Here is a 14,831-nt window from a genome sequence, read left to right as displayed (position 1 = left end):
TCAAAACACTGCATAGAAAAGAAAACAATGAATTGTTTCTTTGTTTTCGATTTACTATTATCACCACCAATAAACCTAAAGTTCTTAACTTGCCTGGGAACCAAGATGCAAACTTTGAATTCTTTACACCCCCAAGGGGAAGGATTATTAACAAGTCTCCAGGCGACTAAGTCATTTGTCATGGTTTAGCACTTTGTTATCCAAGTTCCCCAGATCTTCCCTCCCTGCTCTGTGTTACAGTATATTGGGCATAATAATATGGAACAAATAAACATACTAGTAATACAAGTCTGCAGAAAAAGGCAACTCATTGAGTCCCTGTATTTAGGCGCCACGTTTCGCTGGAATGTAGTTGAGGTAGAGCTGCACGCATTTTAGCCTCTGCATTAGATCGAGATGAACATGTGACAGCCATTGTATAGGAAAGTGGGAAGGCTTGGCAGAAAGTGTGGACGCGGAGTTAAACTGGTAGGAATCAAACCCCGGTCGCCTGACCTGTAGTCAGCCACTTTACCGATTGGATTATCACCACTGGTGGACCAGTGGGATATACAGAACTTTAACGTTATTGTGTATGAATGAATGTATGAGGGGTAGGCGTTCTCGGCCCTTGCACCGCGACCTAAAGTGGTCTATTGTGCTTTTAACTTTATTAACTAATATAAGAATATTTAACAAGAATATTATCCGTGCATGAGTGATTCTTGAACGGGTGTTCGCTTGGATATTGGATTTATTGACTATTTTAACACATAACTCGTAATTACACTTAATTATAGCTCTGTTACTAATAATCTGAGCCGGTCACGGTAGTCGAGCGGTCTAAGGCATGTACTGTCTTCGCTCGCTTGGAAATTCGGGATCGTGGGTTCAAATCCCACTAAGGGCATGGATGTTTAGTTTGTGTGTGTGTGTTTTTCTGTTTGTGTACAGGTAGAGGCCTTGCGACGAGCTGATCACCGCCCAAGGAGTCCTACCAAATGTGTAAGATCTAGAAAAACCGAAGTGAACAGAGACGTTCATGGAGGTAGGCCTAGGTCCGCTGCGGCTGTAGTTCCAAGGGGAAACAAACTAATAATCTGCACACTTTACAGCTCAATAGCGCACACGCTTTCTTTTCCAGCGCGCCGTATCTGCATTAGTAGTTTCCTGGTAACGGCTCAAACAATGGCTATTCTTCTGCTTCGGGGCTAAACCTCTCGGAATGTCTGCTCACTTTCAACTGCATATTCTTCAGAGTCAACGTCAGAGTTATCTTACGACTGGCGTTTTACCGCCAATCAGTTCGTCTTGGCGACAAGCCCCTTGAGATCACGATCTGTATTTCGACCGCCTCTGTGGTCTAGTGGTCAGAGATCCTGGCTACAGGTCTAGAGGTCCCGGGTTCGATTCCCGGCACTACTAGATTTTCTAAGCCTCGTAAGGATAATTGATAATTCAAGGAAATAGTGGCTCCGGTCTAGAAAACCGAGATTAACGGCCGTGGGAATTCCTGTACCCGCAAAAGTTGGCACTAACTTCGCCGACAAGTGGCGGTCGCTCGGTCGGTATAGTTCGCTTGCGAACTACAGGCCACGGAGTTTGTTTTGTTTGTGTTTTGAACACTTGAATCTCAATAGTCATTTGTAACATCGTTTCTGACGAAAGGATGGATCTGTCGTTTACAATTTCTGCTGGCATCCTCAGGAACGAGTCCCGTGGAATCCATGACCACATTTTACTCTCTGAACCGAAGCTCCCCCAACCTGGATGGTCAAGTCCCCATATTTATATCCCCCAGGAACAGGGTGGCCCTGGATTCGCTTCTCGTCACTTCCTAAGACTTGCAGGGCTACGGTGGAAGTATTCCGACCCCGCCTCCATACAGGTTTGCATATTTATGTTCCAGTTTTGTCGTCATTATGACCCTTTGCACGACCACCGTAGAAAACCCCGTTTCCAACAGTATCTCAATTGTACGCGCGGGGTGTTGCCGAGGGAAAGTGTTTGTTTGCTACCGTTACCTAGAAACGGATGTACCTGCTGCAGTATGACCATATTGACGCTAGGCCTCTAATATTTTGAAAGGATAATAAGATAAAACCGTTAAACGGATAAATTTTATTCATGTGGTTTATTCCCAAAACTTGTTCATAATCATTCACAGAATATCATTACAGTATGAAATAATTTAGCCTTTTTCTGCATGACCAAGCCAAGGAGGATGAGATGGGCAGGGCATGTAGCACGAATGGGGGAGAGGAGGAATACATGTAGGATATTGGTGGTAAAGCCGGAAGGAAGGAGACCATTCGGAAGGACAAAATGTAGTTGGGTGGACAATATTAAAATGGATCTTAGAGAGAGATAGTTGGATGGCATAGATTGAATTGATCTGGCTCAGGATAGGAACCAGTGGTGTGCTCTTGTGAACACGGTAATGAACCTTCGGTTTCCATAAAATGCTGGGAAGTTCTTGAGTAGCTGCACAATTGGCAGCTTCTCAAGAAGGGCTCAGTTAAAAAAAAAGTCTTTTCCTACAGTTAGGCTCATAATTCCACAAGCTTTATCCAGTTTACACGTCTTCGACTTGCATAATTTCATACATTGGCATGTTCGGTTCCCACCCCGTTCATGTGCTCCTCTCTGAGGCTTAGGTAGCCTACACGGTTCGTTGGTGAGACCTGCTTAATTAGTTTCATGTTACACTCTCATGCTCAGACGGAGTTACTGGTAAAGAATCATAGGCAACTTCTGATAGTAATGCTATTCATTTCATCTGCCTTAGTGAACTTCCGTTAATTCTCTGCTCTTTATTTTAAACTCGTTAACCTACCTTTAAAGGCATTTAATAGGCCCTATAAATATGCTATTGGAGACGTAGTAAGCCCTACTGCCAAATAAACAGACCTACACTATGACCCTTGGGTCGACTCAGCGTCTAACATAAATGAGTACCAGGAATCTTCCTGGGGGTAAAGGGCGGCCAGCGCGTAAGGCTGACAACCTTACAGCCATCTGTTAGCCAATTGTCGAAAGAAAATATGGGATCCTCGACATATCACAATCCTACGAGCCTCCACGGCCTGTTACATGAGAGTTTTACCTTTTACTTAATGCCGCGCATATGATCTTCATTTTTTTAATTTATTACAAGTTGACCCATATTCACAGAGCCAAAGTTTCCGGCTAAGAATTATTAACTGTGCTGGATTTGAGGTTTTCACAGCGGTGACTGTGAACAGTACGGTCTTCTAGACTATAACGCCGTGTAGTCTGGAAATATCCAGACTTTTCAGAGGAACACAGAGCCTACACCTTTAGGGTTGAAGAGTAACGCAAGCAAGTAAGCAGCAAACTCACGGCATACTTCAGCAGACCCATCGGTCCACGCATCGTGGGGTCAGCGCTTGTTTGGCAGTACAAGATCACCATTTTGAGCATCTACCTTAGCCCATGCAACAGTTGTTACCACCTGTCACACAAATTGCCTAAGGACCCTTTACAAATCACTATAGGACACACTAGGGCTTCTCAGTATCTTAGAGTCTTCATTAGCCGTTGCTTGGTAGCGGCTTTTTACTGCCGACGTTCCCCTTCATCTGGATCCCCGAATTGTCCCTGGCCTCTTACAGCAACAGCTCACAACAACCGAACCCCAGCGGTTATCTCACTGATATCCTTGTCCTGCTTATAACATCTCGGAACGGACCGCACAGAAAACACCCTTCCTCTGTTGCAGTGCAATTGTTATCCTCGTCTGTTAGGGTGCCTGCGTGATCGCTACTCAGCCAATAAGCCATACTTAGCAGCGGCTGTTGTATAGTTGTTTATTTCGTGGTCATTGCCTAGCAACGGTTCTACGTGCCACAATACGTTTAACCCGAGGTCTACCATCCTACTTTGTCAGTTACTAATATATCGAAATGCTCCTCTCCTGCTCTTTCAGGGAACATCATGACTGCTGTATGCTTCGTTGTTGGATGGGGCCGGTGGCAGTGATACAAGATAAATAGTTACTCACATCTCCAACTACAAACTCATGTTTCCTTTGTCTTTTACCCAGCATAAGTTACTTCTGCAAAGGAAGTTCTAGTCAGTGAGCAGAGAAATATCCTACACAAAATAAGAAAACGGAAGGCTAATTGGATGTTCATGTTTNTGATGATGATGATGATGGAGCACAGCACACGCCCTCCGGTTTACTGTGCTTCTGTCTAGGATAGTTTATATAACGTCTGTAAGAAAATAACTGAAGAAGGAATCGTGGGAATCTAACGATAACACTTCTTGTTAGGTAACGTGTTGTAGTCTATTTGGCTGGAAATTAATTCTCAGCGCGGAGGCGAAGTACTTTGTCGCTACTCAATCTAACCTAGTTCTGAGATCCTGTGTCGAGGTTATGAATGCGCAGTACGTTACTGCTACACGTTATCTGCCAACATGGCCTAATGCGCAGTAATAGAGATGGGCCATTGTTTACACTTACATTATAGTTCGATTTAGAAGTGTATTTTGGCCGTATCTGGGGCCCATGCAGCTGTAAGACCACTTGGTTCCCGGAATAACTACCTCAGACACATAAGAAGAAATTTAACGGACAATTCTGTGCTCTAATTGACAACATCCTAATAACATTCAAGCAACAAAAATAGTGTGATTTGTAAATGAAATATTTTTTAAATAGTAAGTAACACGAACGCCGGCGGAATATGGGGTCTAATTTTTAAAGAGTGACTGATTAATACGTGTCATTAATGTTTCAAAAGAAATAATATCGAAAATTCAGCTGGTGAACAAAAATAATCCCTTCTTTAGTAGTGAGATCCCTTGGTGAATGAGTACAAAGAGAGGGACTACTGAAGAGTATCACCGATCTTGGTGCTACTGGAATCACGTGACGAATTTCAGTTCCGCGCAAGAAAATATCCCGTACTCCCTGTACACCAATAAACATGGACTCCCAATGAATGTGCAATGAAATTGTGGTGACAGTTTATTACCGGGGACACTAGAAAATTGAAAGCGCTGCCGTTTCTTGTCTCTGTGAATCACGGTACTCTAGTAACGAGCCAGGAACCAACAGCTCATGGCAGTTTTGCATGCCTGCCAACCTTACCGTACTTTCAGTGACAGCTTTAGGCACGTGAAGAGGAAGCAAAGCAAGAAACGTCTGCTTACTGCATGTTTCATGCTGATTCCTTGTTTATCTTATTCGGACCTGAAACTGGAAGCGAAATATTACTCCGAAACGTCAGTTGACTTTCAGTGTACTACACGACGATATATCCAAGAAGATAGGACTCTTTGAAAGGAACATAATTATAATAAGCTAAGATAAACACTGTGCACAACTGTACACAAATTGCCTCGCCTCGCGTCGGTGGTGAGACTAATGAGACGGGTTTGGATTTGATGATCGAGTTTATTGGACCCTTGTACAGCTGGTTACAGTAGTCCACAAATCGCTATCTGACACACTGTCATCTTCTTGGACTGGACTCTCTCGACTTCTGATCAAAATTCACTACTGCACTACACCGTCGTACTCCGTTCCGTCTTCTGACTGTGCTATCTTTTAACTCCTCGGCACGGACCCCATGGAAAACGCCGTCTTCAGTTTTCAAGAATGCGTGTTTATTGGTCCGTTACCTAACAATGGATGTCCTGAGTCGTTGCCAAGCAGTTGGCATGTGCGTCACAATATACAAATATTTTCACATGTTCGTAGCAAGTGTTACTGAAGTACGGCGCTTCCGTGAAGATGATGATGATGATGCCGAATACGGAACTGCTACAGCATGACAGAGCTTGTTTTCTATGTTATTTACGGGGAGCAAACAAAAGTAAAATCCGTGGGTTTAGTCCGCAAGCGAACTATACCAACCGAGCGACCGCCGCTTGTCGGCGAAGTTAGTGCCAACTTTAGCGGATAGAGGGTGCCGCGTGGTCAGCGTAAAGGTTCCCCACGGCCGTTATTCTGTTTTCTAGACCGAGCCGCTATTTCCTTGAAATAGCTACTCAGTTATCCTCACGAGGCTGAGTGGACCCCGTTCCAGACCCACTACTTCTCAGAAAATCTGGTAGAGCCAGGATTCGAACCCGGAACTTCTGGATCTGTAGCCAGGAACTTTGACCAGTAGACCACAGAGGCGGTCATTTACCGGGAGCAGAGGGATTTACTGAAATATATGAGCATTTCGAAATGTATTTCTTGTTTTCTTCTAATTGATAGCAGCAAGTTCTGGTTGCTATATCTGCATGACCAATTAGTTTATCTTATGCAGGCAGCGCAGCTCTGCAGCGGCAGTGTGCCTCCGCGCTGGAAGTCGTTGACGAACTAACAACAACAACAACAACAACAAACGGAGAAGTCTTGCGAATGTTCAGAGAGGTGAGTCCTATCTCGTTCTTCATATTAAGGAAGGGCTGAGATCGGTTGTAGAATCGGTTGTAAATTCCCCCCCCCCCAATTCGGTGTCACCCCCTCCCTTCTTAAAGCGCGGCCCGGCGTTTCTTTCCAAACTTATGATCACCACATTCTTAGCTTGTCTAACAGCACCTGATCAGCTTAGCAGGAGTCAGCGTAGTTCAGTCGGTATAGAGACTGGGTTATGGGCGGACGACCTGTAATCGAACTCCGACTCCTCGGTCGTCCTGCTACATTACCCCGAGGAAAGAGTCCTCGGTAATAATTGCATTGGAGGCTGGCTGGGACCCCACAGCCGGTCTGGACTTTACATAGTAGAGAAAAAAAAATCTCTTGGCCCGGCCAATAAATTGAGTATCGTTGGCTCTGTCCTCGGGGGTAAAGCAGCAGGTTTAGAGTACTGGAACTATACCTCCACTCCCCCGCACGTCTTCGTGGCATAGTGCTTAGTTAGTTAAGCGCAGGGATAACCTTACCTTACCTACCGGCCAAGTAGGTCGGGCCTGTGTAGCTCCGAGAAAGAGAACACAAATTAATGATGAAGGACAGGATATATTTCAATGTTGGCTAATTAACTACAGTAGGCTGCTTCAACTGCCGATCACAGTGGCCGCGCGGTATAAGGCATGAACTGTCTTCCCTCGCTCGAACACTGGAATCGTGGGTTCGAATTCCACCTAAGGAATGGGTGTCTATCTGCGTTTATTCTGTATGTAGGTAGCGGCTTCCGACGGGCTGATCCCCCATCCAAGGAATTCTACCGACTGTGTATAGGATTAAGAGACTGATAAAGCGGTCAAGTTCCAACAAAGGGCTGTAGACAGGTAGGTATGTGAGTGGGTGAATAGATTTTTTTATTGCTAGTGGCATGGGACTAAGCCCCTTGTACTGCGGCCACTTCTGGCCTATTGTACCAGCCCCAAAGGATAGGTGAGGGTGATTGTGGAGCAGTTGGTGGAATGAAGATTGGCAAGGGAAACCGAAGTACTCTGAGAAAACTTGCCCCAGCGCCACTTTGTCCACCACAAATTCCACTTGACCAGACCCGGGATCGAACCCAAGCCGCCGTGGTGAGAAGCCAGCGACTAACCGCTTGAGCTATGGCGCGGCCGGGTGGATAGATAGATAGATAGATAGACAGACAGGCAGATAGATAAATAGATAGATAGATAGATATATAGGCTGCATAAACTACAGAAATTAGGATGCTTTGAATGATAAATTATGTTGTAATTATGAAGGGGGGCCGTTAAGAAGCTGTGTTCGTGATTCAGTTTAGGTCCATATGCCTACTGAGGCATGCTGCGGTTGCGAAGGGAATTTTTTGCATAAACGTTTTGTTTTAAGGAACCTTCTTTAATTAGTACTGGCATATGTTTCTCGCGAACATAGACCAACCCCTGCATAAGGCTTGGCCTAACTACTGAGACAAAAGACAGCCTGTATAATACTTTCAGTATTCCAGCCTAGATCATCAAGCTAAGCTTACCTAAGTTCCCCGTATTTATTTTTCCTTCATTTTCTGAAGAGAATGTTGCATCTTAGCATTGTGAATGGTAGACAAGTTAAAGATATAATAAACCTAAGATAAATTTATTGAAATTTTAACATGATTCATCGTCTTATTTTTATTTACACAACGTTTCGGAGGTTGCACTCTGCCTCCTTCCTCAGGCAAAAAGTCTACTGAGTTGGTCAAATGGATGGAGGAAGGGGTCCATTCTCCGCAACGTTTTAAATAACAAAAAGTTCTGAGAAGAACTAATAGCCTGTTTTCCTTTGATACGACAAGGACCGTGTTGAAAGCAACGCGTCAAAAGAATATTGTTCTTGTATACATGCATTCTTCGGCGGTGGAATATATTTATCGAGCTGTTGCCTAGCAACAATAGTGTGGATACACACAGACAGCATGTTGCTCTCATAAGCCTACTTGTATTTTTTTCAAAATAAGGAAAGTAGTTGGAACAGGGCAATGGATAATGCCCCAAAAGTTTTTAACTATTTTAACATACGATCGTCATGAACTTTTAGGTCATATTTGCCAAAATAAAGACACGACAAAGTGTCCCTCAACCGAAACTCGTGGAATTCCAATTATGTGTTATGGCTTGAACCAACGTGCTAGGTGGTCAGTTGCAAACAACTGCCCCTCCAGCCCCCCTGGAAAAACTGTGTGAAATAAGAAGGGGCCCGGTCACATCCCGGATTGGCTTAGCTTAAAATGGAAGGCTCTGTGGAACTTAGCGAATTTAAGGGCCGATAGATCGATAGGCTAATAGCCCGTTTCAGAACTTCATCTTTAAGAAATAATATTACGGCCTTCAGGAATGTGACACCGTGTACCTAAGTAGGCCTATCAACATTTTGAAGGAATCGAACTGCACGGCATCACATCTCAGAAGACCGTAAACTTGATACTAACAGCTCAGATTTCTCTTAAAGAAACAGTTTGATATGACGTGCATTAAATTCATCTGGCTCAGAATAGGGTTTAGTCGTGGGCTCTTGTGAACACGGTAGGTCTATGAAGATATGAGTCGGGTCTACGTAGAGTGAAGTGAACTGCACGACGAGCTCAACGACTACTAGTTTCTCAACAGTGACCGTATTCTGTTGAATTGAACGTGCCTAAACCTAGATTAGACCTCGTATGCCTGTATACTGGGAATAGTTAATGGTCGAAATTGATTTCCTAGCCTATAAGTGATCACGCATGGGGGAGAACAGGAATCAATGTAGGGTTTTGGTGGGAAAGACAGAAGGAAGAGACCACTAGGAATGCCTAGACATACGTTGGATGATAATATTAAGATCGATCTTAGGGAAATATGGAGGGGTATTATGGACCTTATGAACAAGGTAAATGAATATTCAGGTTCAATAAAATGTTGTGAAGTTCTAGAGTAGCTGAGCAACTGGCGGCTTCTCAAAGTGGACTCAGCTCCATGTAGTTAGTTCGGATAGTTACCCTACCAGTGATACCAACGTATTGTCGCAATCCTTTATTCATCAGGCCTATCAGTGCCACCACTGGTGCCATTTGTCCCACTACTTTATGAGAGGAAAGCTTACCACTGACAGGCGCCACGAATGCATTTCCTTAATCCGTTATGATGAGGCAGGTCGGCCATTGAAAATATTGCACATGCCCCCAGTAAAACCGAATGTAACTCATATAGATTTTAGAGGCCTAGGTATAATATCTCATGAAAGATCTGAAATATCGTATAAGCCCGAACGTAAGGCGATTCCATCCCCCCCCCCCAAATTGAATGGGTACCGTTGTTCTGAGGGTTACCCCTATAATCATTCTCATATTTATTCTTAAGGACCCTAAAACAGGGCGATCCCTGTTTTCTAAAACGCGATATAAAAAAAAAACTCGTCTTGTATTCGGACTAATGCTGTCAATATCATAGAAGCCGGGATAGCTACGTCGCTATAGAGACTGGCTACGGACTGGATGACAGAGGAGTCGGAGTTCGAGTCCCGGTAGAGTGAAGAATTTTATCTTTTCCACGTCGTCCAGACCGGCACTGGGTCCCCAACCTCATATCCAATGGGTACCGGGGGCTCTTTTCTCGGAGGTAAAGTGGCCGGGGCGTGAAGCTGACTACTAACCTCCAGCTACTACCAAGGTCAAAAAAATATGGCTCTATACATAAATTTACCCAAACACCTTTATAGAATAGTGCTTAATTAGTTAAGCAGAGATACAACTTTACCTTTCACCTTACTGTAAATATAATGGGGGCTGTTGAGTGCATTCAGCCACTTCAGAATGAGCTTTTGTGAACACGGTAACGAACCTACGGGTTTCATAACATACGCAATTTCGTTATCAGCTGAACCCCTGTAGCTGTGCTCAGTGCAGTTGTTATAGGTGCAGAGCAGAGGCAATTGATATTACGTGCACGAATATTGAGCGGGGACTTAAGGCTCAGTGGCACAATAGTACAGTGCTGTCTACACAAAGCCTCTAACCCAAGGGGGTAATCGTTACCTATGATTGAAGTAGTTGCTACCTGTGCAATATGGCACGTCAACAGTGTGTGACAAGTTACTGACTGAAACACGCAGAGAGGCGGGTCTTCCTCGCCCCACGTGGCGAGCGCACAGGTAGCCCGCGACCAACCAGGATCTGAGGGTGGGCTTGCCGTCACTCAAACTGCGCGCCGGGACATGCCCACCGCTTCTCTGCCATAGAACCGCCTCTTCCTAACCATCAGTGGCTCACACTTGTCCGAAGATGTACGAACATTGCCGAGAATTCCCTTTTTAGTGAAGAATTCGTCTTTTTTTTATTAAGGCTATACAAATGTTACCTCCCGAGTCGCCCCCCTACTCTCTATCAATGTATTGTGTTTTAGTGATTCTCTGACCATTTTCTTAGTGGTGTCTAAGGGATCAGTCTGTATCGTTAGTGTTCGTGTTATAGTCGATACAAGAGGTTGAGCGCGGAACTCGGTAAACAGTGTTTTCAGAAACCAACATCAAAAGTACAAGTGTGTTTGGGTTCTCATGGGATACATGTACAGGTTATTTGCAATAAGAAAGTGCTAATAAGTGACGCTATGAAATTAGGGCAGAGAAGTGATAAATGACAGCGTTGTTACTGTGTAACGAGAGAGTCACTTCAACAATGAAAGAAATGGCTGTATGAAGATTGACTGTGACCTTGATAGTGTTCCACGGGCAGATAAAACTGTTTCACTAATTAGGTTCGAAGAAGGAAACTCCCAGAGTAGCAGACTGTGGTTTTGTGTTATTTTTCTCGACAAGACGTCCTGCTCCCCACCAGTATCATCGTCCTCTCTCAGAACTCGTGACCTCTCCTTGTTTGTGGTTTGATAACTGAAGTTGATAATCCTCTACAAAACGTGCCCATTCCTCTAGAGTGGCTCATTATACGTTAGTTAAAGACTCAGCCCACGTTGTCTCAACTCTGTCCATTCATAAGAAGTCTCCTTGTCTTGGTGTCTTTTCCATCTCTCATGGGACATTGACTTTTCCCGTGACAGACTTCCTCCAACCCCCACCCCACCTAGTCACCTCCCTCACTCCCCCTTCCTGCTAGCCAGGATCCATAGAGGGCGCTGGGTTCCTGCGGAACAGAAATGTGCCCTTACCTGCTCAGCGGGAAGCCGGTAGAAAGTGTAGCGAAATGTTCCAGACTTTGCTGACCAACAAGTTGAATATCGCCATTGAATTCTCATGACTTACTCCTACGTCACAGCATCATGGACGCTCTTGCGTTTACGTCAGGAAATAACGTGTCATCTCAGTACGAAAATCTTGTGACTTATTGAAACAATGCAGTTAAGGGTGACATCTGGTGGTTGTGTCAGACTAGACTGTTTCAAGCTCTTCAGCTGTATAATCAATTGTCTATTCAGTAGTTCAAGGTAGTATGGTACCCTGTTCGGGTAGGTGTGCGTGTTCTCCATTTGTGTGCTGTGCTTGTGTTTTCAACTACAGTTTAACACATTTCGCAATATTTAGAAGACTTTCAGAATAAATTGGCTCTAGAAAGTTGACAGTGATGCTGGTATTTGGAAATCCGTCAAACCAGCCTACATACACATGGTGGATGTCAACATTTGATATGTCACTGTTTGTGCAAGATTTCATCGAAACTGGGACAACAGCACTTGGCCCCGCCATTTTGTGATACCTCAATTTGAAATTCAGGTCCCAGCGACACAGAGCGAGCGCCTGGAGGACAAAGCGGCAAAAGCATCAAAACTGTCCAAGGAACTGTTTTCAGAACAAAGGACGTTTAAGTAACAATAGGCCTTTGAGCCTAATAGTTTGTATTTTGGAATGCTTTTCTTCCCTGCAACAAGCAAGAAGTTACAGACTATTCTCAATGGTTTATCTCTTGCTTATGTCTCCCTGTCAAGAACAGCAGCTGCTGTAATTTAACTTTATAAAAATACGTAATAATTATGTAGACAAGACTGGGTCGAAAATTTTTCCTACACACCAAAGGCCACTGGCCCGTTGTTCAAATATGCAATGAATTTGATCTAAAGAGCACATAGAAATTACCGTTGGACAATATATAATAATATTTTGAATGCAAACGGTGGTTACGTAAAATTTTCATCAGACGAGAATACAAAGAGCAAATATTCCTATGCAGTCTGCAGTGAATTCCCATTTTACAATTTAAAGATGTTAAAAATGCAGCTTGATCTGTTCTCGTGCAGTTGTTAGTGTGGACTGATTTGTGTTATTGCTTAATAAAAAGATCGCATCACTGCCGAGCTCCAACACAACAAAAGGGCCATCATCAACTCTGAAAACAGCACGGTTTATGTAACAAGGAGTTACGAGTGTGACAGCCAAAGTTCTCAGCCTCACTGGGATGTCCAGCAGATGGTCTTGGTTGGAAAAAAAAGATGAGGAATATTGTCAGGTTATCAGAACAAGGTTACGAAACTACAGGCTACAAAAAGTGATTCAGAACAAAAACGTCATGACAGCGGAATCAGTGCTCAGTACAGTGAGAGGATAAATTATGTTTCATGAAATATATTGATAATCATTTTAACTTAGCATAATTTCACCTCCGGAATTTATTATCATATTCAGTATTTTCTGAGCGAGGTTATGGATGGAGGAAACTCGAAAGACTGGTGAGACATCTGTCGAAAGGTAGACTAACGCCATTATCAGAGTAAAATCAAGAATGGAATACGATAATCAGTTTGTTTTAGATTTGTCAGCAAGTACCCGCGTCTCGTACAAGGGCAGTTAGTTCTCTGTAGCCTAGAAGAGAAAACCGTGAAGTTGCTACACGCAGCAACAACAGAAGAGAAATCACGAGAAGGTTTCAGCGAGTAAAGTGACTTGCGAATGACGGTGCAGACGAGAGACGAGAGGTGTGCAAATTGAGTGAAGTGTAGTGTGTTGCATCATGTTGCCATACCAGGCGGTGGCAATGGACTACGCCGTGACGTCCTCCTTCCAGCGGCAGAGCCCGGCTGGGGCCGCTGGGGCCGCAGCTGCTGCTGCAGCTCTCAACATGAACCCGGCCTTCACGCACTCCTGGTTGGTACCGGCGGATTTCTGTGTCCCGTACAAACAGAATCAGACTCCTCTCCTCGAGCCAGGGCATGTTGTTCTCTTTATTATATTACTATATTGCTTGCACTAGAACGTAGACACTGCGAGACCTCAGCTTTCACGGTCGAACTTACTCGTTAGTTACTCGTTGATAAGCTCTGAAAGTTTGTGACGATGTTACATTAATACAAATATTATGTGTCTGAACATTATCCATCGTCCTGTTTATTTTTCAAAACACGACGTTTCGGAGATTGGGTTCTTTCTCCGTCTTCAGGTGAAACCTACTCAGTTGGGCCCAATCTGCTGGTACAGGTGTCCGGAGATAGGGGCCATTGATTGAGCCCGACTGAGTACATGAAGACGGAGACAGAATCCAGTTTCCGAAACGTTACGTTTTCTAGTTTCTAGAATACTGGACGACGGACAAAGTCCCAAAACCCGGTAATTGTTAGTGTAGATACACATATGTTTCTTGTACTGGGCTTTATATAACGTCTGAGGACCAGACCTAAACTACAAGACTCTGGGACAATCTTCATGGGATGCATCCTGTTCTGAGTCCTATAATAGCGTGTTGTGTGGACGGTCTCATAAAACGCTATTATAGGACTCTGGGAGTTACTGCGTCTTCTGAAGGCAAGACTCTTGTATCTTAACCGTGAAGGAAATGCATTATTTATAATTTTTGGAAAACAGAATAATTATAACCTTGAAGGAAGGGAACCGGTTACAATTTTCGGAAAAGGGAGTATCAGAAAATGTTTGGAAGTGAGATGCACTAAATGGCAAGTGAAAGAATAGACCTGTTTTATAACAAGGAACATTGTGGCTTATACAGCTACAGGCGACCCAATGTGAATTGTGGTTAGGATGCAGAAATTTATTTGCTTACAATGATCCAGGAGATAACGCAGTGCGGGCGAATTGTAGTGGGAAAATCTCTTGGGAAATATTCAGTTTGAAATCTGTGAAGGTAAGATTAAAATGGATCTTAGAGAATAAGACAAAGTATATGAAGGTGTGGATCAAACTGGCTCAGAATCGTGTCCTTTTGTGATCTCTGGTACTGGAAGGTTGAACCTTTGGGTTCTTCTGTTATTGTGTTAGCGTATTATAGTCTAGGTCTGTGTGGCGGAAAAGTCCATCTTCTTTTCCTGTTGCTCCCACTTGGAGCCAGGGCATCCTTGAAACGCTTCGCTTCATTTCAGATCCTTAATCTAAGGAATCCTTAATCCTTGGACGGGGGATCAGCCCTTTGCAAGGCCTCTACCTAACAAACACAGAATAAACACACAGAGTTGTGCCTTGAGTGGGATTTTAACCCAGGATCCCAATGTTCGAGCGG

At 44.0% G+C, this 14,831-nt stretch overlaps 1 protein-coding gene across 7 annotated transcripts in view; it reads left to right on the top strand.

Moving 5' to 3' along the window:
* Positions 1-14,831, top strand: part of LOC111869813 (protein trachealess) — a 764,956-nt gene that overhangs the window by 578,709 nt on the left and 171,416 nt on the right. For 2 of the 7 annotated variants that reach the window (XM_023861601.2, XM_033753567.1), the window contains exon 1: positions 10,802-13,468. The exons of 3 other annotated variants lie outside the window; for them this stretch is intronic. In XM_023861601.2, coding sequence (XP_023717369.1) covers positions 13,335-13,468 — 134 coding nt within the window. In that variant the 5' untranslated portion in view covers positions 10,802-13,334. Of the gene's footprint in view, positions 1-10,800; positions 13,532-14,831 lie in introns of those variants that run through there. 2 more of the 7 variants (XM_033753566.1, XM_023861600.2) reach the window with 2 other exon arrangements.

The sequence above is a fragment of the Cryptotermes secundus genome, unplaced genomic scaffold (genome assembly GCF_002891405.2).
Source record: "Cryptotermes secundus unplaced genomic scaffold, Csec_1.0 scaffold245, whole genome shotgun sequence".
Classification (NCBI taxonomy): domain Eukaryota; kingdom Metazoa; phylum Arthropoda; class Insecta; order Blattodea; family Kalotermitidae; genus Cryptotermes; species Cryptotermes secundus.
This window is presented reverse-complemented; position numbering and strand designations above follow the sequence as displayed.